This window comes from Delphinus delphis, chromosome 20 (genome assembly GCF_949987515.2).
Source record: "Delphinus delphis chromosome 20, mDelDel1.2, whole genome shotgun sequence".
Classification (NCBI taxonomy): Eukaryota; Metazoa; Chordata; class Mammalia; order Artiodactyla; family Delphinidae; genus Delphinus; species Delphinus delphis.
Window position 1 is genome coordinate 3,208,676 of NC_082702.1, and position 22,976 is coordinate 3,231,651.

A 22,976-nucleotide genomic window follows, 5' to 3' on the forward strand; every position below is an offset into this window, starting at 1 on the left:
GGTGGCGGGTGCAGCTTATGTCCCCCTCTCCCAGGTGTGGACAGTCCCACAGGCTTCTGGACTCAGGAGCTGCACTGGTGCCCGTGAGTGCAGTTCTGGGCCCAGACCAAAGGCCAAGGCATGCTGAAGGCCCTGTCCACCCCCAAGTCCTAGGATGCTCACTTCACACCTGCAGAGCCCCCTGGAGAGGCTGAGCTGCCCCAGGACCCACAGTGGGAGGGGAGGGCCAGCCTGCCTCAGGCTGGAAGAGGCTGGGGTCCCAGACAGCAAAGACCCAGACTGTAAATGCTTCCTCCTTCAAAGGCCACACTGCCAACACTGCTGTGACACAGGCCACAGAACTATACAAAACAGAAGGTGCGCTGACCCTTGGTCTAGATGCCCACCCCTCAGGAACCTTAGACTAAATGTTAAAAAATCAAAAATTTCCACTTAATGTCTCTCTTGAAGCTTTGTCATGCATCAGCAGAGTATGAGATCATGCTGATTCTAGATTTTACTTAACCTGCAGTTCCTTTTTTTGCGGTACTGGACAATCACCTCTGAGCGTCGAATGTAAAAATTCACACCAACGCCAGCCCTCCGTGATGGGCAGAAACGATGGGCCAAGGACACACACAAAAGCTGGGGCTCAGCTCCCCCACCTGGACCTGGTCCCTCCAGACTCAAGACACTGGGACGACTGTGTGCTGCCGGCTGGTAGGGGAGCCCCTGGGGACATGGCCTGGAAGGCAAGGAGGTTGCGGCAAGTCAGCTGACAGCTTTATTGCATTAGGGAAGGGGACAGATTGCTCAGGAGCTCTTGGTGGGGCGGGTCCGCTTCCTCTTCACCATCACAGGCTTCTGGCTGCGCAGGATGGCGCTGGCTCTGCGGATGGCAGCCTGGGAGGCGAGGCGGCCTCAGGTCACCCACCCCACCAACTGTGCCCCCCACCCCCACATGCCTCCCAGATGGGCAACGTTCCCTCTTCCCCAGAGCGCAGGTCCAGCTCCAGTCACCAGAGGGCCGTCCTTCACAGCACTGGCCAGGCTCCCTGGGTCCCCACTGTGTAGTTGCCTCCACCACCTGGCATCAGCTGTCCAGCCCCCACTCACCATACGCAAATCCGGGCGGTACTTGTTCTTTCGGATCATGTGCCGGATGCTGCTGAGGGTGGCCCGGGCATTCTTGTTGATGGTGGTCCGCACATAAGAAGTGGCTGGCTTTCGCTGGCCTGGTGGGGTGGGGAGATGAGGAGCCCCAGGGGTCAGACGGTCTGGACCTTTGGTGCCCACCCCCGGGGGTGAGGGCACAATCCCACCCAGAGAACCTGAGTGCCCTGACTGTGTGAGCCTGGGAGGCAGCCCCATCTCCAGGCATCAACTTACAGGACAATGACGAGGACGACCACAGGCCAGGCCCTGCACCTGTATAGGCGTCTCCTCCCCAGCCTGTCCCTGAGACACAACACTGTTCATCTCACTGGACAGAAGTGGAAGCAGACGCAAAAGGACCAGGACTCCCTTGCCCAAGGTCCCATGCACAGTTGTGTGACTCCAAGGAGAGCCTGGGCGAGGTGGGCACTTGGCACCACGCTGACCAGGTGGCGAGCGCTCCCCAGAAGGCAGCTCTGGCTCCTCTCCCTTCCGCACCCTCCTGGGCCCTAGCTACCCGCTCAGCAACAAGTGTCTAAAACGCCAAGCTGTGAGGCTGGGGTGATGTGGAGCCACAGGAGGACCAGGGTAAGAAGAGTCCTGGGGAAAACACCTGCCCATCACCTGTGCACAGGTAGAGTTGGACTCCCCTGCCCAGGATAAAAAGGAAAACACCCCCTTTATTGTGCCAAAGAGCTGATGGGGTCCCGGCTAGGATCCTGTGCTCCTGGGTTTCCCCCCAGATGCCAAGGTCCCTGTACCATACTGGGGATTTGATGTTAGCCTTCTGACCCCAGAGGAGAGCCCATGTTACCTCCTCAGGTCAACCAGATTCCTGACAGCCGAGGAAAAGCCACCCAACAATCCAAGAAGGGAAAGCAAAGTTTTTGGGACCCAGCGCACCAGACAGGGTTCTCAAGAGTGTGGGAACCTGAGAAGCCCAAAAGCATAAACAACTGGTTGCTCCCGGGTCTGTGCTTCTGGGAAGGGAGGTTAACCGCCTTCCTCCTGAGAACAGAAGACAGCAGATGTGGCTGCTGCTGTCAGTGAACAGGACACAGGGCTCAGAACCCAAAGAGAAACCGGTCCTAATCAGGGATCCGGGAAAAAGCTCATTCCTATCTGTTAAAACGCACTGCCCATCTACAAACAAAAGTGTTGCGGGTGTGGTACCATGACTCAGCTATTACCAAGATACACCCCTGTCTCCCCTTGACCTCCTCTAAGAGTCTAAAAGAGCCTGTCTGTGCCTGAGACAGAGGGAAGTGGGATGCTGAGCGCCCCATTCTGAGTCCTTGAAGCCAGAATGGGAACCAAACTACTGCTTCAGACCCAAGCTGTCACTTCCTATGCGGGAGCCAGAAGGCGGCTCCCCATCTGTTTACCTGAATTTTCCCACCGGTGGAGACAGACTTCCACCTGCTTCAAGGATTTATTCTGAAAACATCATCAAACCGTGCAACCCTGTAATTTAACCCTGACAAACACCCAGCGGACTTCAGGTGCTTTTAATTTCTCCACTTTTTAGATGATAAACTCACATACCTGGTGGGCTAGCTTGGAGAGGAACCAGCCCCCCAGGTAAACGTCCTGACCCCAGGAATCCTCCATTCAATAGCAGAATCACTCCCGCGGCCCGACAGTAAAAAACTACAGCCCCCTGCCCCGGATGGGGGTCTGTTGCCTGGGCCCAACCAGGGCAAATGCTCACCGGATCTCCGCTTCATGACCACCACGACCCCTTTGCCGTCCGCCGCCGGCTCCACGCCCACAGTCTTGCGGTGAATGAGCCCGTTGTAGCGAAAAGAGTTGCGGGCCTTCAGGTTATTGGGTTCCTGGGAAGAAGGACGCAACGCGGTCGTGAAGAGGAAGGGGGCACAACAATCGTAAAGGTCCCTCCCTCCGACCCAGCCGTCGGGGCCCCGCTTACGGTGCTGTACGTCTGCTTATTCCTCTTGATCAAGAAGCTGGAGCAGTTCCGCACGACCATCCACTGCAGATGCGCGGACATGGCGGCAGCTGCGGAGAAAGGGGCGCGGGAAAACGTCAGGGGCGCAGCAGGCCGACGCCGGACAACAGAGGAAGGCTGCATTTGGGGACCTGGCGAATGGGAGCACCGCGTGGGCCGAGGGCGCCTAGAAATTTGCCAGGCGGGGCTGGGCGGCCTAAGGTGGCGGCGCTAACCTGGGCCGCCGAGACTAACTGCGGGGGACGAGAGATGAGAATCCACAGCGACCTAAGGCGGCAGGGCCGGGGTGAAGCCAAGAGCGCGAGAGGCGCAGTGAGAGAGGCAGGCAGGGGCACAGACACCCGATAGCAGGCGCGAGAGGCGGTCACGCGGACGCAACTCACCTCCTCTCGTGGCGGCAGCCGGATACGGAAAGAGGCAGGCGGGGGGCGGGGCGACGACTTTAATAGCAACACGCATTTCCGCTTCCTCTCAGGGTACGCGCGCGCCGTCGCCTGTCCCCGCCTCCTTCCGCCCGCCTCCGAGGCAGTTCGTTCGGCTATTTCCTCCAGTCAGTCTCAAACCGTTCGGGAACTTTCGGAACTCTTCGGCTGGGGACCCGAGGGCGTGTTCTCGACGCGGAGTTGGTACAGTTCCGAGGGCCCTTCGTGTGTTTTCGGAACTCCACGGCTGGATTTCCGAGTGTGTCCCTTTCCAGAAGTCCCAAGTCCCCTTCCTCAACGGCTTCTCTCCAATATTGCCACTCAGAGCTTGGCACAGGATGGGTGCTCAATAAACATTTGTTTTATGAATGAACTTGTTAGTGCGTGAACTATTTAAACCACACAGGGACTTCGGGTGCTTCCAGGTTCTTCGTAGACCCTCGGCTATTCCCGACGAAGGCAGCAGGCTCGGTCGGACATTTTCGGAACTCTCCTGAAACACTCTTCCGAAGGGCGGCCGGCTTCCCTCTTATTGGCCCATGCCCGCTTCGAATCTCTTCGGAAACACTCGGTCTCCATTCGGCCACGTTCGGAAACCTTCGGCTAACCCCGGGAGCTCCCTCTCAATTCGCCCTCCCCAGTGTCCTCTTAAGCTCCTGCACTATTTCGAGTCTAGAGAGAAGCCGGGCGGACCCTTCTCGCAGACTGCCACCCATTTCCTCTAAGGGCGAGGTGTGTTTGGAGGAAAAGAGATTTGCCTGGGAAAGGTCTTGGTTTCTTTAGGGCCTGCATACCTGTTCGCCCAGCTTATTTCCTGTGCCTCGCGGACTCCGGCCCTATTCTCCCCCTCCATTCCGCCCTGTGTCACACCCGTTACACTTTAGGGAAGTTTATTTTCTGTTGTCAGGGTCCTCTTTAAGGGGCAGGGGCCTCGCCTGATATACCTCTGAGTCCTCAGCCTCACCAGCACAGGGCCTGGAGAGACTCCAAGTGAACAGAAGGAATGACGGTGCTTTATGTCACCTCCATTAGGGCACCTTGAGTTGTGATTACGTCCAGAAACTCCTTGAGGGCAGGGGCCTTGTCTGGCCCATCTCTGTGCCCTTGGACTTCGCCGTAACGAGTCCTGACAGTCCAGAGGCCCCAGGAGAAATCTGAGCAAACAGGAATGTTGGGGTTTGCCCTGCTGCCTCTATTAGAGCCCCCCGGATTTTCACCATGCGCTGCTTCAGGCTCCTTACGATGCAGGGGCCCTGGGCCGCACTAATCTGTGCGCCCAGCTGCCCCCAGCATCGGCTTCTGAGGGCCAGGGCGCCCTCGGGCCGGGCCCGTCCGCACCCAGCCCAGCTCAGGTGACCAGGCGGGTGCCGGGCACACCTGGCTCAGTCCCCTGACCCCGCCCCGGACCGGGCCGCACCCGGAACGCGGAACGCTCTCCGTCGGAGCCAGCCGCTGCGGTGGAGCAGGTCCATGGCGGCGGTGTCGGCGGTGTGCGCCTCGCAGGGGCCCCCGCCGGGCGCACCGTCCCCGCCGGCGAGCGCGCCTGTGCCCGCGTCCGGCCTGGGCCGCTGCCGGTTGGCGCTGCTGCTGGCCGTGGCGATGGACGTGGCGGGCATGGCGGCGCTGCTGACCGGCGTGTTCGCGCAGTTGCAGGTGCGCGGCCGCGACTTCGGCGACCTGCTCATCTACTCGGGCGCGTTGCTCGTCTTCCTAAGCCTGCTCGGCTGGATCCTCTGGTACACCGGCAACATCGAGATCTCGCGCCAGGAGCTAGAGCGCGACTACGGCCTGCGGCCCTCGGCGCTCGCCCGCCTCGCGCGAAAGCTCTCCCGCCGCTGGTCGGCGCCGGCTTCCTCCTCCGCCGGCCGGCGCGCCGCGCCCAGCTCCTGGGGAGCGCGCCCCGCCGCCCGCACGCCCCAGCCGCCCGCCACCGGCTCCCGCCGCGTGCGCCTGCAGCTCGCCGCGCTCGAGGCCGGGCCTGGGGCGGCGTGTGCGAGCAAAGAGTGAGCCCGAGGTGAGGGGCGGGGAGGCGGGGAGCGGGGCGGGGCAGAGGGGAGAGGTGGAGGGACCGAGGGACAGGGGGGAGATGGAGGGACAGCGGGAGAGATTGAAGGACAGTGGGAGAGATGAAGAGACAGACGGAGAGCTGGAGAGGTAGTGCGAGGGAGGGAGGGAGGGAGGGAAGGACAGAGGGGAGAGATGGAGAGACATCAAGGAGAGATGGAAATGGAGAGGGAAAGGTGCAGAGACAGAGACAATGGGGAGAGAGAGACAGGTAGAGGTCAAGATTGGAAGGCAGAGAAGCAAAGACTAGCAGAGACCCAGAGGATGAAGACCTAGAGACAGTTGGCATGGGTGCAGACTGAGGAGAGACAAATGAGACCCTGCCCTCAGACGTGCGTGAGGGCTGGAGAGTCACCTTTAGCTCCACCAACACTTGGAGATTATTCGTCCCTGTGCTCCAGTCCTCAAGGTGCACCGAGTCCTACTTCCCATTTAATCCTCCAAGTGTAACAGAGTCTCTGAGGTCTGGAGCACAGGGAGGACACTGAGGCCCCAAAAGGTGCCACCTCTTGCCAAAGGGGAGGTACCTGTTGCACTCTCCAGAGTGCACTCCTCCGCCAGAGACCTGCTGTGGCTCCCTGTTGCCCTCTGGTCAAATGCAAGCCACTCGCTATGTGTGTGTTTGCCACATCTCAGCCCCACATCTCCTGCCTTCTCTGCAGTTAGAATGACCTCCCTCAGTCCACGATGGCCAGGCTGTCTCACACCAACTGGCCTCTGTCCATGCCTTCACCTACACTGGGGGTGCCCTTATTGTCTGCACTCCACTCAGAAAACTTACCAGGTGTCTTCAGATCCAACTGAACTTCAGTGCCTTTCTCTGGGTCTTCACATTGTCTGAGTGACCCTTGTTATTGCTTGTATCACTGTGTGTTGTATGTGTGTGTGCTGATACTTCTCTCCCACCCAACAGGGAGCCCCTGGAGGGTAAGGCCTGGGTCCCTGGTGTCCTTGTTCTTAGCATGCCCCAGCAAAGAGTGAACTCAGGAAGTCAGAGGTTGAGGATCCGGTGGGTGGGTGGATGGATGGATGGATGGATTGGGTTGATGAATGAGTGGATGGATAGATTGATGGATGGATGGATGGGTGGATGGAGTTGTGGGTGGAGAGGTGGATGGGTGAGTGGATAGAGGGATAAATGGATGAATTGCTTGATGGATAAATAGGTGGTGGATGGGTGGCTGTAGTTGGATTGATGGATGGATAGATGAGGGTTAGATGGTTGGATAAATTGGTTGATGGATGGGTGGGTGGATGGATGGATATGGTGGGATTGATGCTGGTAGATGGGTGAATGTGGGGTTGTATGGATGTCTGGACAGATGGGTAAGTAGATAGATGAGAGGATAGATGGGTTGGTGGGTGGGTGGATGGATAAGTGAAACAATGGATGGATGAGTGACTGAATCAGTTTCTCAAATGGAGGTTACATAAAAGAATTAAATTCTAATGCCCTAAGACATTCTTTATAGGTGATGAATTAACTTTCCTTCTATGCATCCAGAAGGACAGTAATATACCCTTTTTTTGTGAGAATTTTGAAAATAGTCCAATCATATGCTATGTTCTGTGGTTCAGATGAGGAAACAGTTTATGCATAGATGAAGCATGAGCTAACACAAAATTTGGCATACAATGCAGAAATAACCACCTGTGGTTAAAATTACCCCTGGGAACACTTTACCTTGCCCAGAAGTCTAACACAGCTGGGTAGACCTCTGCTGCTAGAACCACTTGCCAGAAACTGGCCAAGCTGACCGGCCTGTAGGCCCCTCTTAGAAGGAAAACGGGCCTGTCCAAACACAGGACTCCATAATGGCAGGGTGAGGTGATTCCAGCCCATGAGGGACAGAGAACTGGAATTTTAACAGAGGGTCCCCCTCTCTCTTTTTTGTGTGTAAGTCTCTCCGTCTCTGCCTTTCCTTGCCTCTCATTCCCCACCTTGCACCACTGAGTTCCGGTGAGTTAAAGGCACAGTCGCTGCCGCAAGTCAGGGCACGGAGTAATGAAGGAGCCAATGAGCAAGTGCGTCAGTCAATTGTGAGGGACTGAAGCGGGAGGAAAGGGCTCCTTCTCCTGGGTGGTGGTCCTGGGATGCAGGGATACACGCAGGGGTCCTGAGCAGCCACTAACCCCATCCTCCCTCCTACAGACGAACGCATGGCCACACCTGTCAGGACACGATGGAGATGTGCAGCTGCCCCATCGCCATCTGGCTGCCAGGATGCCTACCTGTCCTCCATCTATCCTCCCCTGGATAAAGGGCTCTGCCTCACTGTGCTTCATATCTGTCTGGAGAGGGACGGCACTGGGGCAGGGGTGAGGGAGGGGCTGCCCAAGCCCTTGGGGACCTAGGAGCCTAGCTTCACGCTGTCGCCTCATGGAGGGGGACAGGAGTGGGGGGCAAGGATCTCAAGCCCAGACCCACCCCCTGAGTCCAGACCTCCCTCAGCCCAGGTTCCTCTGTTAGTTTGAGGTCCCCAGAGATGCAGACAGAGGGATGAAGACTTGCAAGATATTTGTTGGGGACATACTTATGGAGGGTAGGTTGGAGTAGCTCTGTTACCTGAGAAAGGAGGGGCGGAGGAAAGAGGACTGAGCACGATGAGTCTTCAACTGTAATGAAGTTCCAGGAAAATTTCCGTGCCACCACTAGGGAGTCTGAGAGCTATAGTCGTCCGGGTTCGTGGGAAGCAAGGCAAATGCCTGCTGGCCCAAGGGCGGCAGGATCCCAAAGGCAGGCAGCAGAGGTTGTCAGGCAGCGGCAGAAGGACAGCTGAGGGGCACGGTGGTCCATGTCCCCCCAGCCCAGCTGCAGTCCCAGCCCAGGCCACCCACAACTCACCCCAAGCCCCTCAGTCCAGACCCCCCATAATCACAGCCCAGGACCTACACTCAACTCAGGACCCCCATCAGCTCAGGCCTCCCCCGATCAGCCCAAGCCCCTCTCAGCTCGGATCCTCCCCACTTACCCCTGGACCCCAGATGCCCGTCAGCTCACACCCTCCATGATCACAGCCCAGGCACCCCCCAAAACACACACACACACACACACTCTCTCTCTCTCTCTCTCTCTCTGCCTCTGGGTCTTATCCGTCCCCTGCTTCATGTTTCTCAGAAAAGAGACCATGCATCTCTGCTATATCTGTATTGAGGGATCCCTCCAGGGGTGCCCCTAATCTTCCTCCTCCCCTGCTTCCGTTTATTCGCCCCCTTCCGTGCCCTCCTCATCAGTGCCCCCTGAGATGTCCAGGGCCCCCTCTGTGGGCATGCTGCCAATGGATGCCATCTTCTTTTCGCTCGGTGTCCGGTCCTTGGGTAACAGAGAGACGGTCTGGGACAGGTTGCACTTGCCCTTCATGAACCACGGCAGCCGCAGCATATCCCGTCGCTTGGCCCACCTGGCAGGGAGGGGACACCCTCAGCTGTGCCGTCCACCTGGCCCCGCCCGCCAGGGCAGGGGAGCCCCCCCGAGCCCCGACCCCACTCACCAGAACAGGCAGATGCTGGAGATCAGGAAGAGGAGGCCTCCGCACATCCAGCCGAGTGCCCACATGTGCTTCCTCTGCATGTTTTCTGCACAAAGCAGGGAGCCATGAGACCGAGGGGTCCCTGCCACCAGCCCCCCCCAGGGGCCCCGGCTCCCCGGCACACACCATCCGGCCGCTGGTGGTAGCAGACCCCGTTGCGGTAGCAGCATCGTAGACGCAGACAGAGATTCGGGTTCTCAATTGCCACCTGGCCCCCACAGCTCTCCCGTTCCCAGACATCTCCCTCACAGCCTGGGGACCAACGCGAGAAGCAGCTTCCTCACAGAGCCTGACCCCAAACCAGGCTCTGGGGCTGCCGGCCTAGTGCTTACTTCGTGCTGGACCCTGGACTCCAGGCCCCCAGCCCCTCCTTCCTCAGACCCAGGGGTCCAGGCCCCCAGCCCTTCCCCCCTCAGACCCAAGGGTCCAGGCCCCCAGCCCCTCCTCCCTCAGACCCCGGGGTCTGGGTCCCCAGCCCTTCCTCCCTCAGACCCAGGGGTCCAGGTCCCCAGCCCCTCCTCCCTCAGACCCAGGAGCCAGGCCCCCAGGCCCTCCTCCCTCAGACCAGGGGTCCAGACCCCAGCCCCTCCTCCCTTTAGACCCAAGAGTCTAGTCTGGGCTCCTTATCCCCAGGGGACCCAGGGTTTCCTCCACTGCTCACTCCATGGATAGAAGAATCCCTGGATTCCATTCCCATCTGTGAAAGAAAAGAGCGGTGTTGGGAGGCTGTATGGAGGGTGAGGAGGGCCTCTGCTCAGCTCTCTGACCCTCTCATCAGCCCCCTCACCTACTGAGCCCTGCATTAGCAGGAAGAGGCCCAAAGCAGGGATCCCAGACCCCACCATGTCGCCTCCCCAGACTCCTGGGGCCTCTGTGGGGAGAGACTTTGAAGGCCATCACCCCAGCAACCGGCTTGCCCCACCCGCCTGCCCGGCTGGCCCCCAAAATTCTAAGTTCTATTTCTAGGGAGCCCCCTTAGCAATTGGGAAGAAAGAAGGGGGGGTCACACTGGCCTGGTCACACCTGGTTGCTAGGGAGTTGCTTCCTTAGCAACCAGGTGGAAGGGGCCTTGTGGGTGGGATGGGGCCCTGGCATTAGAAGAGCCTCCTTAGCAACCTGCGTAGAAAGCAGGTGGGAGTCTAAGACGTCTCCTCCCAGCCAACCAGGGGACCCAAGGAGTGGGCACCCCGAGACCTTCTTGCCAGGGAATCCCTCTGCTTAGTAAACATTCCTGAAAGGCAGCTCCAGGTGACCCAAAGGTTCCTGAGACCTGGTTGCCAGGGAGTCTTCACCCTAGCAACCAGGGGCAGGGGGCCTGAGGCCCAGAAGACCTCACTGAGCCCCATTGTTAGGGAGGCCCCCTAGCAACCAGGAGACCTAAGAGGGTGATGAGAAAATGGGGGTCAGGCCATAGGCCAGAGCTCTTGCTCCAGAGTCCCCTGGTCCCAAAGGCATCCAGGCCTCCTGATGGGGAGGGCCAGGATCCGAGAGGTCTGAGGCCCCAGGTGGTGGAGAGGGGACTCATGGGAAGGGAGCCCCTTCTAGCTCGGTCTGTTTCCCCCTCTGCAAACAGGGAAATGGGTCCGACTGGGATCCCCAAGCTTCTGGTTTGGTCCACCCCAGTGGTGGGGGAGGAGGTCACCTTGGGGGCTGGGGTGGGAACATGATCCCTCACTCTCCCCTGAACCTCCACTCAGCTTTCCAGCCAGTGAGGAGGGGACTCAGCTCTCCTGGGGCGGTGTGTCTTTGTGCCCAGATCCTGAGTCTGAGGGAAGAGGGGCTGGGGGTCTGGACACTTGGATCAGAGGGAAGAGAGCATTTGGGGTCAGGACTCCCAGGTCTGAGGGAGGAGGGGCTGGGCATCTGGACCCCGGGGTCTGAGGGAGGAGGGGGAAGGGGACTAGGTCTGAGGGCAGCTGTCCAGGAGTCCAGACCCCATTTCTCAAGAAGCCCTTTGAGGCTGCCTCCCGTCCTACCCATCTCCCGTAAACATCCTGGTGGGTGCTGAGTGGGCCCAGGGTTGCCTTCGTCAGAGATGACACAGGTCCGAGGGGCTCGGCAGGGGGCCGGGGGTGGGGGTCAGAGGGGTTGTGGGGCTGAGGCCGGGCAGCTGCTGACCGTTTCCTGTGTCAACATCATCTGGACCCACTTCCCAATTCCCGGGATTCCTCAGGGATCAAGGAGGGGGTGGGGGGGCGGGGCCGCAGGGCCCTGGACCGCGGCTTGGGGCTGGGGGGGCCGCCGTCACGGCCCTCACCACTAATGACAGGTTTGGGCCGCCTCTGCGGCCCGCCTGCCCCGTCACCCCCCAGGGGCCAGACAGGACCCCCCAGGGACAGACAGACGGACACACACAGACTCGGACCTGCTGACCTCACACCAGCCAGCTCCACCTCACCCAGGGGCCAGCACATGAGCAAGGACCCCCTGGGGTCCCCCGTCATATCCCAGTGGCATCTCCCCCCACGGCTGTCACCTCTCAGAGTCTAAGCTCCGTGTCACCCCCAGTCTTTGTCTCTGAACCCCTGAGCTTGTCTCTGTGTCTGTATGGGTCACAATTTTTTTTTTTTTTTTGCATCTCTGTCTCTCACTCTGGCCTCTGTGCTCCTGTCTCTTTCTGTTTGTCACAGTCATCTCCTGTCATTGTTTGTGAGTCTCCTACCCTGCCTCTCCATCTCTTTACTCGTGTCTCTGTCTTTGTCTCTCCTTCTTGCTCTCCTTTCCACAGAAGTAGTCTGAGTGTCCCCAACCCTGGGGAAGACCCAGGAGTCCTGAGTAACCCCCACCCTCCTGTCCTGCACCCACCGGCCTCCTGCTGCCACAGTGAGGAAAGATGACCCCGCATCCCCGGGGTGAGAGGGCCGAAGCAGGCCGAGGGGACTGTCACTAGTCGGGGACTGATGACCCATGCCTAGACCCCTGACCTTCCCCAACAGAGCACTCCCCAAATTGCAGAATGGCCACAAGTTTTCTCTACCTTTCTTGAAACAAGGGTTTCGGACCTGGACACCTGCCACTTGGCTCTGAGGGAGGAGGGGGCTGAGAGCTGGACCCCTGGATCTGAGGAAGTAGGCGGCTGGGGGTCTGGACTCCTGAGTCTGAGGGAGGAGGGGCTGGGCTCTTGGACTCCTAGGTTAAAGCAATGGGGTTGGGGCCGGCAGCCCCAGTTCCCCCGGAGGTGGAAGGGGCTGCCATCACCAGATCCCTACTGTGGCTCTCAGGCTGGCCCCAGGCTCAGTCCCCCATCCCCTCAGGCCAGTCCATCTCCCAGACTGGTGGCCTGAGTCACCTTGGCTGGCCCCACCGGTCTTGGGGGGGGGCTACGTCAGTTCTCCCCTCACTGACGCAGCCTTGGGCCCCCCCACGCTGACTCAGCCGGAAACAGGCCCCCTGAGGGGCGGAGACCCAGTGGTCAGAAGCCTGGGTCCCAGCATGAGTAGGGGCTGGGGAGGGCCCCTGGGGGGCCCTGGCAGGGGTGGCCATGACAGAGAGGCAGAGGGAGCTCTTACCTGAGGCGATGAGGTCATGTCCCACCATGGGGGGGCTGTGACCTCACCTCCCTGGGGACCTGAGCAGTTGCCCCCCCAAGTGGTGGGGGATGGGAGGGGGAGGACTTCAGCCAGCATTCATCCTCAGAGCCCCCCTGCCAGCTCAGCAGTCTCAGGGGCGGGGAGGGGGAGGGGTGTCTGCGGGGAGACCTTTGGAAGTCCTTGTCACCTTCTGTCTTCTCACTACCCTCCACCCTTCTCTGCCACCCTTATCCTGGGGGTTGGGGTGCTCCTGGGGACTTGGGTTCCTGTCATGGTCCCTCACTCTTCTGCCGTGAATCCCCGGGGCCACCTCTGCTCCATGTGCCTGGTACTCCCTGTGTGCGTCTGTGTTGGCACCACCGTCCCCCGGAGTCTGTGTCTCCCACCCCTGCTCCCACCCCTCTCCGCATCTCCACCTCTCCACCTCTCCGCGTGGTGTCCTCCCTGCCATGTCCTGGTCTCCAGCTCCCCCCACCCATCCCAGCTGCTCTTTCCGTGTCTCACCATCTCCATCTCTCCCAGGGGCTCCCTCTTTTCCTCTGTCTCCCTGGATATGTTAATAAAAATCAACGGTGAGAACAGCAATAGTTCGCATTTACTGAGAGCTGGTTGTGTGCTTTACAGGCGTGAACTCACTGTATCCTCACACAGGCTTTTGGGAGGGGGTCGTGCCCAGGGTATCCCTATTTCACAGATGGAGAAACCAAGGCACAGAGAGGTGAAGCCATGTGGCCGAGGTCTCACCTCTACTGGGTGCCTCGATGCCTCTTTCTCTTGGTCCCTGTCTCTCTGCCTCTGGTCCTCTCTCAACATGTTCCAACGTGTCTCTTGGAGAAAGGCCCCCCCTCTCTCAGTCCCCACTGCTGAGTCCTCGTCATCTCAGCATCGGCATCTCTCAGAGGATCTCTGCCCCTTGGGACTTCTCCATCTCTGTCACCCTGCCTTGTGTATCTCTTTTCTGCCGCCTGCCTCCCCTCTTTCTGGCATGTCTGTCTCTGTCCCTTTTCCTTTTGGGGGTCTCTCTGGGTCTCTCCAGACGTCTCCTGCTGTTTTCATCGTGCCCCTCAAACCTCACTTTGCTCTCCTGTTTCTCTGCCTCTGCAGCGTGTCTCCTTGGCTGTCTCCATCTCTGCACCTCAGACTCTCCACCTCTGTCCCATGTCCCCATTTCTCTGTGTGTCTCTACCTCCTTGCCTGGGTCTCGGCCTCTCCATCTCTCTCTGTCCCTGGGAGTCTCTCTCTGTCTCACCTCCAACCCCCCAGGCCTGCGTCTTGTGGTCCCGTTGCCACCTCTACCCCATCCGCATCACCCCCTGCCTCTCCATCTCTCTGCCTGTCCTGGTCCAGCCGGACCCCCACCCTGCAGCCAGGCCCCAGCTCTTGAGCTGCGCGTGTCTGCCCCGGCGGCGGCGGCGGCGGCGGCGGCGGCGGCCGGCCGAGGAGGTGGAGGGAGGGGACGCCAATGACCTCACCAGCCCCTCTCCGACCACCCCCCCTTTCCCTTTTCAACTTTTCCAACTTTTCCTTCCGTGCCCTCCTCCGAGCGCGGCGGCGTGAGCCCTGCGAGGCAGCCGGCTCCGTCGGAATGGAAAAGGCAGGCAGGGAGGGTGAGTCAGGATGTGTCAGGCCGCCCTCCCCTGCCGCCTGCCCCCCGCCCGCCCGCCCCGGCCCCCTATATAACCCCCCAGGCGCACACACTCCCTCACTGCCGCGGCCCTCGCTGCTCACACGCACATGCCTCCCCTCCCCAGGCCGAGGCCCAGCTGACCCCCAGGGCTCCCACGGCAGCGGACAGGGAAGGGTTAAAGGCCCCCAGCCCCCTGCCCCCTGCCCTGGGGAACCCCTGCCCTGTGGGGACATGAACAGTAAGTTGGTTCAAGCTCCTGGAGGGGGGACAGGGAGGAAGGAGGGAGGGACCGTCGGCGGGAAGGGTGGGGAGCAGACAGACAGCGGAATCGGACCGAGAGACGGAGGAGAGCGAGGGAGCAATGGGGAGGCGGAGACGGAGCGAGCGGGAAGGAGATTCAGAGAAAGCAGGAGGCCTAGAGAAGGGACGGGCAGAGCGAGACATGAAAGGACGGATCAGAGACGCGGAGACACCGGCAGGGCAGCGCGAGGCAGAGAGAAATGGAGACTCACAGACAGAGACAGACGAAGGCCAGGGGGTGATCCCAAAGGGCCCGGGACCCCTAGGGAGTCAGCGGGGACCGAGAGACGCAGACTCCCAGGGACCTCAACAGAGAGGCTCCGGGAGGGAAACTGAGGCAGAGAGGCCAAGGAGGTGAGAGCAAGCCCAGAACACCGACCCCAGCTACGGGGAGGAAAGACAGAGGGAGACACAGGGGTGCAGACAGAAACAGGAGAGCCAGACGGATGCGGACGGACGGGCGGACAGACCGCGGCCTGGGAGGGCCCAGGGGGCGGGCTGGGGGTGTGCTGCGGGAGCGAGGCGGCCCGGGGGTCGCTGATTGGCTGGCGGGCGGGGTGGGCGGGGCCGCTGGGGGATGGGCGGCCGCGGAGGGAGCGGGCCGGAGCCCCCGCGCTGAGCACCGCCGGGTCCCTCTCTCCCCGCCGTGAGCCCGGCGCGCCCGCGCCTCTGCCTCTCTCCGCCCAGGTGTGCTGTGGGGTATCCCCGGCGCTGCGGCCCGGCCTTCCGCGGTCCACTCTGGTGGCGCCTACGCGGGGGTCTCTCGGGGAGGGGTCAAGGCACCCGGACCTCTGTCCAGGTCTCCTTCCCCTGCTCTCAGTCCGGTTCGGGCTCCTGAGCCTCGGGAGGGGGCAGGTTCTGGCCTGTGTCTCCCCCCTCCTGCCCCGCCCCGGGGCCCAGATTCCGGCGTCCGGGGGCGGACGGGAGACGCCCGGCCCGTCTACCCGCCCCGGGGCGCGTCTGCTCCGACGGGCGGGGCGACCAGAGCCAGAGAGGGAGAGGGAAACCCGCCCAGGCCCTGCGACGTGCCCTGGGCGCTCCGCCCTGGGACTCAGGACCCCCACCCCAGCCCCTCCTCCCTCAGACCCCCCGGTCGGACCTGAGCCTCCTTTCTGTCCTCTCCCTCCCTCAGGTGTTTGCTGCCTGGTCCTGGTCGCGCTGAGCCTGTGGCCAGGTAGAGCTGCTGCCCCGGGGCCACCTCCTGGCCCCCCACGGGCCTCCCCAGACCCTCGGGCTGAGCTGGACAGCGCCGTCCTCCTGACCCGCTCTCTCCTGGCGGACACTCGGCAGCTGGCCGCACAGCTGGTAGGAGAGCCTGGAGGGGATGGGCTGGGGCCAAGACCGAGAACGGGGAGGGCGTCTGGGCTACCACGGTGGCAGAGACGGGGGAGAAAGGAGTCCGGGGCTCGTGGTGGGGGATGAAGCGACCCCCGGAGCTGGGCAGGGTCCCTCTCACGGCTTCTTTCCCCCCAAGAGAGACAAATTCCCAGCTGACGGAGACCACAACCTGGATTCCCTCCCCACCTTGGCCATGAGTGCGGGGGCGCTGGGAGCCCTGCAGGTAAGGGCAGGGGATGGGTCAAAGGTGGGAGTTGGGCGGTGAAGGGGGTGCAGGGGGTTAGGGGCTGGAGTGGGCAGGTGCCAGGTGCTCCTTGACGCCACCCCCCACTCCGCCCGTCCCCCAGCTCCCGGGAGTGCTGACACGGCTGCGGGCAGACCTGTTCTCCTACCTGAGGCATGTGCAGTGGCTGCGCCGGGCAGGAGGCCCTTCCCTGCGGACCCTGGAGCCCGATCTAGGCGCCCTGCAGGCCCGGTTGGACCGGCTGCTGCGCCGGCTGCAGCTCCTGGTACGATCACCTGGCTCTGAGACCCCAGGACCCCAGACCCCAGGCCTACTCCGAGACCCTCACCCTGTGTCCCTGAGACCCCAGACTCCAAAATCCTGCCTGGAAACTCTAAACTCTCACCCTGAGACTCGGAAACCCCATGGTCTTGTGACTCCAAGACTCCCATCCTGAAGCCCTGAGGTTTGAGAATCCAAACCCTCACCCCAAGACCTGGAGACCCCGGTCCCAAAACAGGAGGAATCCAGACCCCAAGCCCAGGATATTCTGAGCATCCAGAGCCTGAGACCCACCCATATCCTGGCCCCGAGATCCTGACACATCAAGACCCCAGACCCTCAGATGATGCACCGTGACTTAAAGCCAGACTGCAGACCCTGGCTCTGCAGACCTCAGATCTCAAGGACTTGGACCCTGAGATCTCAGACTAGAAGACCCCAGGCCCTGAGCCCTGGGTCCCCAAGAGCTCAGATCTAGGTTGTGAGCCCTAAAGACCCCAAGACCCTGACTTTTAAAACCCCAGACTCAAGACCCTGAGATTGTAAGACTTCAGACCCCGGTTCCTGGTCCTGGTGACCCCAAAGACCCTGGAACTCAAATTCCAACTCTCAGCTCTGAGACCCCAGACTTGAGACCCCACCTCTCACACATGAGTCCCTGAGCTTGATCCTACAATGAGACCCCACATCTAAGACCTCGGCCCCAGGATCCTGGCCCTGCTGCTACAGACCTCACCGCCAGCCCTCTGAACTTGGCCCTAGAACCCCAGCCTTAAGACCCCCACCTTTTGGCCCCAGCCTCAATTTTCTGAACCCAACGTCCTGAAGAACTTCCAACCCAGACACCCCACCTCACAGGCCAGAGACACAGTGGAAATATGCAAGCTGGACCTCCCCAACCCTGATTCAGTACAGGCTCCAAACTCCCGCTTCCCCGGACCCTAACTGCACCCCTGGCCTGACGTTAACCCTCTGTCCTCTCCTGACAGATGTCCCGCCTGGCCCTGCCCCAGGCGCCCCCAGACCCACCGGCACCCGCCCTGGCTCCCCCGGCCTCACCCTGGGGAGGCGTCCGGGCGGCCCATGCCATCCTTGGGGGGCTGCACCTGACGCTCGACTGGGCTGTGCGGGGCTTGCTACTGCTGAAGACTCGGCTGTGACCCGCCACGCGCCACCGAGAGCCACCAGCGCCCTTCAAAGCCAGACCTTATTTATTTATTTATTTCGGGACTGGGGGCATGGCAGCCAGAGGACTCCGCCCTCACCATTGTCTCCCTCTAGTTAGAGACGATCCCTCCAGGAGACCTGGGCAGGGGGCCATCTGTGCCTTATTTATACTTATTTATTTAAGGGGGTGGGTGGGAGGCAGGTGGACTCGGGGGTCCCTGAGGAGGAGGGAACTGGGGTCCCGGATTCTTGGATCTCTAAGAAGTCTGGCCACAGTGTCTCCCTGACCCCCACCCCTCTTGGCTTGGGCAGGAGCATCTATTATTTATTAAACAATTACTTTCTGTGTTGGGGTGGGGAGGGAGGGGAAAAGGAGGCCTGGGTTTTTGTTCAAAAATGTGAGAACCTTTGTGAGATAGAGAAGAGGGAATTAAATCTGTCATACACATCCACTTAGAGGTGATTTCTCTGGGGGCCAGGGGCTGGATGCTGGGGTCCTTGGGGGGCCCTCCGTGGACAGGGAAGTAGAGGAACCATCAGTCCCCCAGAGACTGTGAGTTCTTAGTCTCACAGTCAATAAATAAATATTTAATGGATAGTTACAGAAGGTTACCCTGTGACCAACAGTACTAGTACAGGACAAGGCTGCAGGCTCAAGGTTATTCATTACGGCAGTGTTTACAACAGCAAATTGGAGACAACCTAGATGTCCAACAGTAGGCGATGGTCATATACATGACAGTGCATCCATGTGATGGAATACACCAGCCATGAAGAGGGATGCTACAGAGCCTGCTTTAGGCATAGAAGAAGCAGGCCACAAGGCTACAAACCACTGTGTGATCCCCATTTTGTATAGATACGTATAATCCATGGATTATTTAAAAATCCTAGAAGGAAATACACCAAAGTGTTGACTATGGCCACCTCAGGGTACAAGGTGGGGGTGGGATTGTGGGTGACTTTCGTTATTTGTGCTTCTCTGTATTTTCCAGAATTTTTACAATGACCATGTATTTTGCATGACACATGAAAAAATAATAACCACTATATTTAGAATGACAGAACATCAGCACCCCCCGCCCCGAAAGCCCTCAGAAGGCGACAGGAATGGCCATTCACTGTGCGCCTGCTCTGCGCCATGCCTTAAGTGTGGGGTTTTACTTACAGGATCCCGTGCATCCTCCAGTACCCCCCAATTTTACAGATGGGGGAAGCTGAGGCTCCTCAGGGATGCCTGTTGTTTAAGGCCACACAGCTAGGGAAAGGCAGAATATGATTTTGCCAAAGGTCTGGCTTATTCCAAACCTCATGTCCCTTTCTTTATAACCAATGTACAGCAACCGTTGCCACGGACACAAACAAGTTAGATACAGGGAAACTGAGGCTCCTGGGGGTATAGACCTTACCCAGGGTGTAGAGATGGGTCAGTGGCAAGTTGGGACTGTAATTCAGGCCTCCCCTCTTAAGAGTCAGAAACCCTTTTGTTTAATTATTCACTTACCACATCCCAGACGGCCCCTCCCAGGGCCCCGGGTCGTCCTTAGTTTGGGTCTGGAGCAGGGGCTTCTGATTCACCCACCCCAGCCCTCAAGACTCCAGGACAGGTTCCTGGAGGGGAAGGGAGCTGAAGGCCCCTGGAGACTTCCCAGGAAGAGCTGCAGCTGTGTCCGATGAGGTCACAAAGCTCCTCCACGAAGGCTCCTCCCCCAGGCCAGGGCTGAGCACCCCTGCAGGGCCATGTCCAAGCCCTGGGGAAGCTCCACCCTCTGGAACCGCTGAAGCCCGAGGGTCTGGGGCCAGTGGGCTGGGGGGCTGGCACCCTGCCTCCGTGTCCCGGGTGACCGACACTTTCTGCAGCCATTATGAACCGGCTCTGGAACATCAGGCATTGGGAGCCACTCCAGGGCCCCCTGAAGTGGGTCCCCACCCTGGGCGAGCTGCAGAAGACCCTCCAGAAGGGCGAGTACTTGCCCCTCCGCCCGCTGCCCATGTTCGAGAGTAACTTTGTCCAGGTCCCTGGCTCCCTGTGCCCTGGGGGCAGAGAGGGGCAGGAGGGAAGGGAGACCCCCTGGGTTGGGGGATTTGGGCCCAGGAGGGCACAAGGCAGCTGGGGGGCTCGGGGGTGTAGCTCTGTGTGGAGGTGCCAGAGGAGCATAAGAGAAAGGAGTGGTCCCAGCCCCTCTCCCTGGATCCCCAGGTGACCAGTCGAGGGGCCCCAGTGTATGTGCACCACAGAACCAACCGAGTGACCATGGGCGTGGCTGCCTCCCTGCCAGGCCTGGTGTTGCCAGACATCCTGCTGATGGCCCAGCCCCGCCGCGGGCAGGGAGCGCTCCAGCCTCGTCCTCACCAGGTGCCGCCATCCCCCCATCCCCTGCCACCTCGCCCCCATCTCCTGCTCTTCCGCTTCCATCTCCTGCCTCTGCTAGGATGATCCCGCTGGACCTGGCCCACCTCTACGTCCACGACCTGTCTGCCTGGCACCTGAAGCTGCGTCTGGTCATGGGCCGCCGCTATTACCTGGAGCTGGACGCCCCTGACAATGAGGTCAGCTTCCTGTTTGACTGCTGGATCCGCCTCATCAACCTGCTCCAGCAGCCCGCCACCTCCTGGGCCCCCAGGACCCTCCACACGCCCCCCATGGACCCGGGCCACGTGGCACCTCCAGGTGGGCCCTGACCCCACAGACCCCTGGGGGCAGCTATGGTTCTAGATTCGAGAGGGTGCCAAGACCAAAAGCCAGAAGTACAGGAGCCCCAGGAATGGAGCTGGGGCCAGGACCCCTGGCTCTGAAGGAGGAGGAGGCCTGCACTCCAGAGTCTGAGGGAGGAGGGACCAGGGGCTGAATACCTGGGTCTGAGGGGGGAGGGGCCGGGGGCCTGGACCCCTGGGTCTGAGGGGGGAGGGGCTGGGGGCCTGGACCCCTGGGTCTGAGGGGGGAGGGGCTGGGGGCCTGGACCCCTGGGTCTGAGGGGGGAGAGAACAGGGGCTGGATACCTGGGTCTGAGGGGGGAGGGGCTGGGGCCTGGGTCTGGGCATCTCCACTGGCCTTGACCATCCTTCCCCTCCCCTCCATCTACCTACAGGGGTGCTCTGATTCTGAGGGGGCCACATGCCTGGCAGGTTTACTTGAGACCCCTTCACTCTGTATCTCAGAGGACAGCCCTGAAATGCCCTTGCTGGGCTCCTGTGATCACTTGCATATGTACCCGTGGCAACAGGACATGGACGACCTGATGGACCCGGAGGCCAGCACCTTGTCCACGTCCTCCCTCTGCCCAGCCGCCTACCCTCCTGACTTCCGCAGGTGCAACGAACAGGTCAGGCCTCTGGACTCCGTGCAGAGACTGTGGCCGCCGCCCTCCCAGAAGCCCCCAGCCATCCCTGCTGCCTCTTGTAAGGCTCCATTCATCCTTGACCAATCCCAGAAGTTCTTGGCTGTACCTGCTCCATCCCGGAAAGCGCCAGCTTTTCCTGCTGCTCCCCAGGAGGCCCCAGCCACACCTGCCCCATCTCAGAAGGCCACACATGTATTGGCTACTCCCCACGAGGCCCCAGCCATGCCTGCCCCATCTCAGAAGGCCGCGTATACACTTGCTGTTCCCCTGAAGGCTGTGTCCCCCCCGCTCCAAACAGGAAATCTGTGTTCCTACCTACCCTGTCCCATAAGGCTCTGACCTTACCTACCCAATACCAAATGACATTGGACCCTGCCACCACGGGCGTGTTGCCTGCGGGAAGTCACAGAGGAGATGTGCTTGAGAAAAGCAAGCCTGAAGGGAAGCCAGAGCCGTGGTGTTGATGGGCACCCAGGAGACAAACATAGTAGAGGTGAGGACTCAGAAAACATCCCTGGAGCTGCCTTTCACCACCACCGAGAAGGAGTCGGAGGAAGTCCTGGTCAGCAGAGCCCAGGATGTCACCGCGGATGGCTTGAAGGGCAAGGGCAAGTTGGAGGACAAAGTCCGCAGGATGAAGGAGGAGATCTCTCTGAACATGCTGGGCTTCAAATCCAAGGAGGTGCGGCAGCAGCAGAAGTGGATCAAGACCCAGGAGCTGGCCATCGAGGAAGCCTCACAGGGGCAGACCAGGCCCTTCTCAGTGGAAGGGCTCACCCGTGCCAAGCTGATGATCACTGCCAGTTCCAAGGATCCCTCCTTGAGATCAGCTCTGTTCAATCTGCCCTCCTGGCTCTCAACCCAGCAGGGGTCTGCCATGCCAACTATGGACACGGTACCCCTCAGCACCACCAAGGTGTCCTTGCTGGAGGAGATGCCGGTGGTGGTCAGGGAGCAGCCACAGTTGGGGGCCTGGGCGACGGGGAACACGCATCCATGGGCGGAGGTGGAGGAGGTGCCCCGGGACCCAAAGGGGCCTTCCAAAGCGTCCCCTTTCCCCAAGCGTGCCACAAGGTGAATGCTGCCTCCCTGACTCCCATCTCTCTGCCCTCAGCGAGGTGGGAGGACGTAACGGAGTCTCCTACCTCTCTGACCCCTGTCTCAAAGATGGAGGCCAGGGTCTCCCAATAGCCCAGGAGAGTATCTCAAGAGCCCAAGAGGGTGCCGGACCAGTGCCCCATGGCCACAGTGGGGTCGTCTTTGGAGGTTCTCTTGCCCACTCTCTTGGAAATTGAGAGTATGAAGGACAAGGCCTCCAAGGTGGAGAAGATAGAGGAGGAAGTGGGCATCTTTGCTCCTTCGCCCAGGTATTTGGGGTGACAGCTAACGTGTATTGTCAACTCTGTTATCCACGAGGTAGAGAGGATCATTCCTTCTTTTTCCACTTTCCTTTGTGCTCTCAGTGTTTAGTGAGTGTCAACTACGTGCCAGGCATCATTCTATGCACTATGGACATGGCATTGAGCAATTTGGGGAGGGGGTGCTCCTGGCATCTTTTGGGTAGAGTCCAGGGACGATGCTCAACATCCCACAATGTACGCGATGGTGCCCCACAGCAAAGTGTGATCCTCCACAAAATATCAGTAGTGCTGAAGCTGGGAACTCTGACAATAAAATCCACAGTAATTATATTGTACATTATTAGCTGATAGGGCTCTGGGCAAACAGCAGGGTAGGGAGGGCTACGAGTGGGGGTAGGCAGCTTCCAGTATTGGATTGGGTGGTCCGGGAGGGCCTCAGTGAGCTAGTGTCATTTGTGTAAAGATCTGAAGGAGGGGAGTGAGGAAGCCATGTGGACATCTGGGGAAATTCGTTCCCTTCAGAAGGAACAACCACTGCAAAGTCCCTGAGGCAGGAATGTGTACGATGTGCTGGACCAAGAAGGAGCTCCAGGACAGCCCAGAGTAGGAATTGTGGTCACAGGAGTCACGAGGGTGGCACCATCATGTGGGGCCATCTTAAGTACTTTGGGTTTGATGCTGAGCAAAC

The 22,976-nt window shown here is 60.1% G+C and overlaps 5 protein-coding genes across 7 annotated transcripts; 3 read left to right on the forward strand and 2 right to left on the reverse strand.

Annotated features, from left to right (window-relative positions):
* Positions 1-750: 750 nt before the first annotated feature.
* RPL28 (ribosomal protein L28) lies at positions 751-3,553 on the reverse strand. 2 transcript variants are annotated; one of them, XM_060000603.1, is made up of 5 exons: positions 3,487-3,553; positions 3,065-3,153; positions 2,846-2,969; positions 1,096-1,214; positions 751-882 (listed from the first exon to the last, which is right to left on the reverse strand). In XM_060000603.1, exons 2-5 carry the CDS (start codon positions 3,143-3,145, stop codon positions 793-795), a joined length of 414 nt encoding a protein of 137 aa, XP_059856586.1. In that variant the 5' UTR covers positions 3,146-3,153; positions 3,487-3,553; the 3' UTR covers positions 751-792. The 2 variants fall into 2 exon arrangements, with proteins under 2 accessions (XP_059856586.1, XP_059856587.1); XM_060000604.1 differs by lacking the exon at positions 3,487-3,553 and adding an exon at positions 3,319-3,459.
* A 1,377-nt stretch (positions 3,554-4,930) lies between these two features.
* On the forward strand, positions 4,931-7,864 carry TMEM238 (transmembrane protein 238). Its single transcript, XM_060000960.1, has 2 exons — positions 4,931-5,539; positions 7,742-7,864. The coding sequence occupies exon 1, from the start codon at positions 4,996-4,998 to the stop codon at positions 5,530-5,532; it is 537 nt and encodes a 178-aa protein (XP_059856943.1). The 5' UTR covers positions 4,931-4,995; the 3' UTR covers positions 5,533-5,539; positions 7,742-7,864.
* Positions 7,865-8,791: 927 nt separating this feature from the next.
* Positions 8,792-9,964, reverse strand: TMEM190 (transmembrane protein 190). 2 transcript variants are annotated; one of them, XM_059999228.1, is made up of 5 exons: positions 9,907-9,964; positions 9,781-9,816; positions 9,246-9,371; positions 9,081-9,165; positions 8,792-8,990 (listed from the first exon to the last, which is right to left on the reverse strand). In XM_059999228.1, the coding sequence occupies exons 1-5, from the start codon at positions 9,962-9,964 to the stop codon at positions 8,792-8,794; spliced, it is 504 nt and encodes a 167-aa protein (XP_059855211.1). The 2 variants fall into 2 exon arrangements, with proteins under 2 accessions (XP_059855211.1, XP_059855210.1); XM_059999227.1 differs by having other exon boundaries at positions 9,781-9,964.
* A 5,882-nt stretch (positions 9,965-15,846) lies between these two features.
* IL11 (interleukin 11) lies at positions 15,847-17,579 on the forward strand. Its single transcript, XM_060000588.2, has 4 exons — positions 15,847-15,881; positions 16,051-16,137; positions 16,262-16,423; positions 17,409-17,579. The coding sequence occupies exons 2-4, from the start codon at positions 16,108-16,110 to the stop codon at positions 17,577-17,579; spliced, it is 363 nt and encodes a 120-aa protein (XP_059856571.2). The 5' UTR covers positions 15,847-15,881; positions 16,051-16,107.
* Positions 17,580-19,451: 1,872 nt separating this feature from the next.
* On the forward strand, positions 19,452-22,307 carry GARIN5B (golgi associated RAB2 interactor family member 5B). The gene is given in 8 exon segments (XM_060000589.1): positions 19,452-19,601; positions 19,787-19,900; positions 19,902-19,942; positions 20,019-20,257; positions 20,713-21,210; positions 21,213-21,380; positions 21,383-21,972; positions 21,975-22,307. Coding segments are annotated over 8 exon segments (2,133 nt in total).
* Positions 22,308-22,976: the final 669 nt, after the last annotated feature.

Coding starts and splice junctions, on each gene's coding strand:
- RPL28 (XM_060000603.1), bottom strand. CDS start 3,145: ATGTCCGCGCATCTGCAGTGGATGGTCGTGCGGAACTGCTCCAGCTTC. Junction 2,970..3,064: donor ATAAGCAGACGTACAGCACC/GTAAGCGGGGCC, acceptor CCTTCTTCCCAG/GAACCCAATAACCTGAAGGC. Junction 883..1,095: donor ACCGCCCGGATTTGCGTATG/GTGAGTGGGGGC, acceptor CTCGCCTCCCAG/GCTGCCATCCGCAGAGCCAG.
- IL11 (XM_060000588.2), top strand. CDS start 16,108: ATGAGTGCGGGGGCGCTGGGAGCCCTGCAG. Junction 16,138..16,261: donor GGGCGCTGGGAGCCCTGCAG/GTAAGGGCAGGG, acceptor CCCGTCCCCCAG/CTCCCGGGAGTGCTGACACG. Junction 16,424..17,408: donor TGCGCCGGCTGCAGCTCCTG/GTACGATCACCT, acceptor CTCTCCTGACAG/ATGTCCCGCCTGGCCCTGCC.
- TMEM238 (XM_060000960.1), top strand. CDS start 4,996: ATGGCGGCGGTGTCGGCGGTGTGCGCCTCGCAGGGGCCCCCGCCGGGC.
- TMEM190 (XM_059999227.1), bottom strand. CDS start 9,964: ATGGTGGGGTCTGGGATCCCTGCTTTGGGCCTCTTCCTGCTAATGCAG. Junction 9,372..9,780: donor GGGATTCTTCTATCCATGGA/GTGAGCAGTGGA, acceptor GTTGGTCCCCAG/GCTGTGAGGGAGATGTCTGG. Junction 9,166..9,245: donor CTACCACCAGCGGCCGGATG/GTGTGTGCCGGG, acceptor TGCTTTGTGCAG/AAAACATGCAGAGGAAGCAC.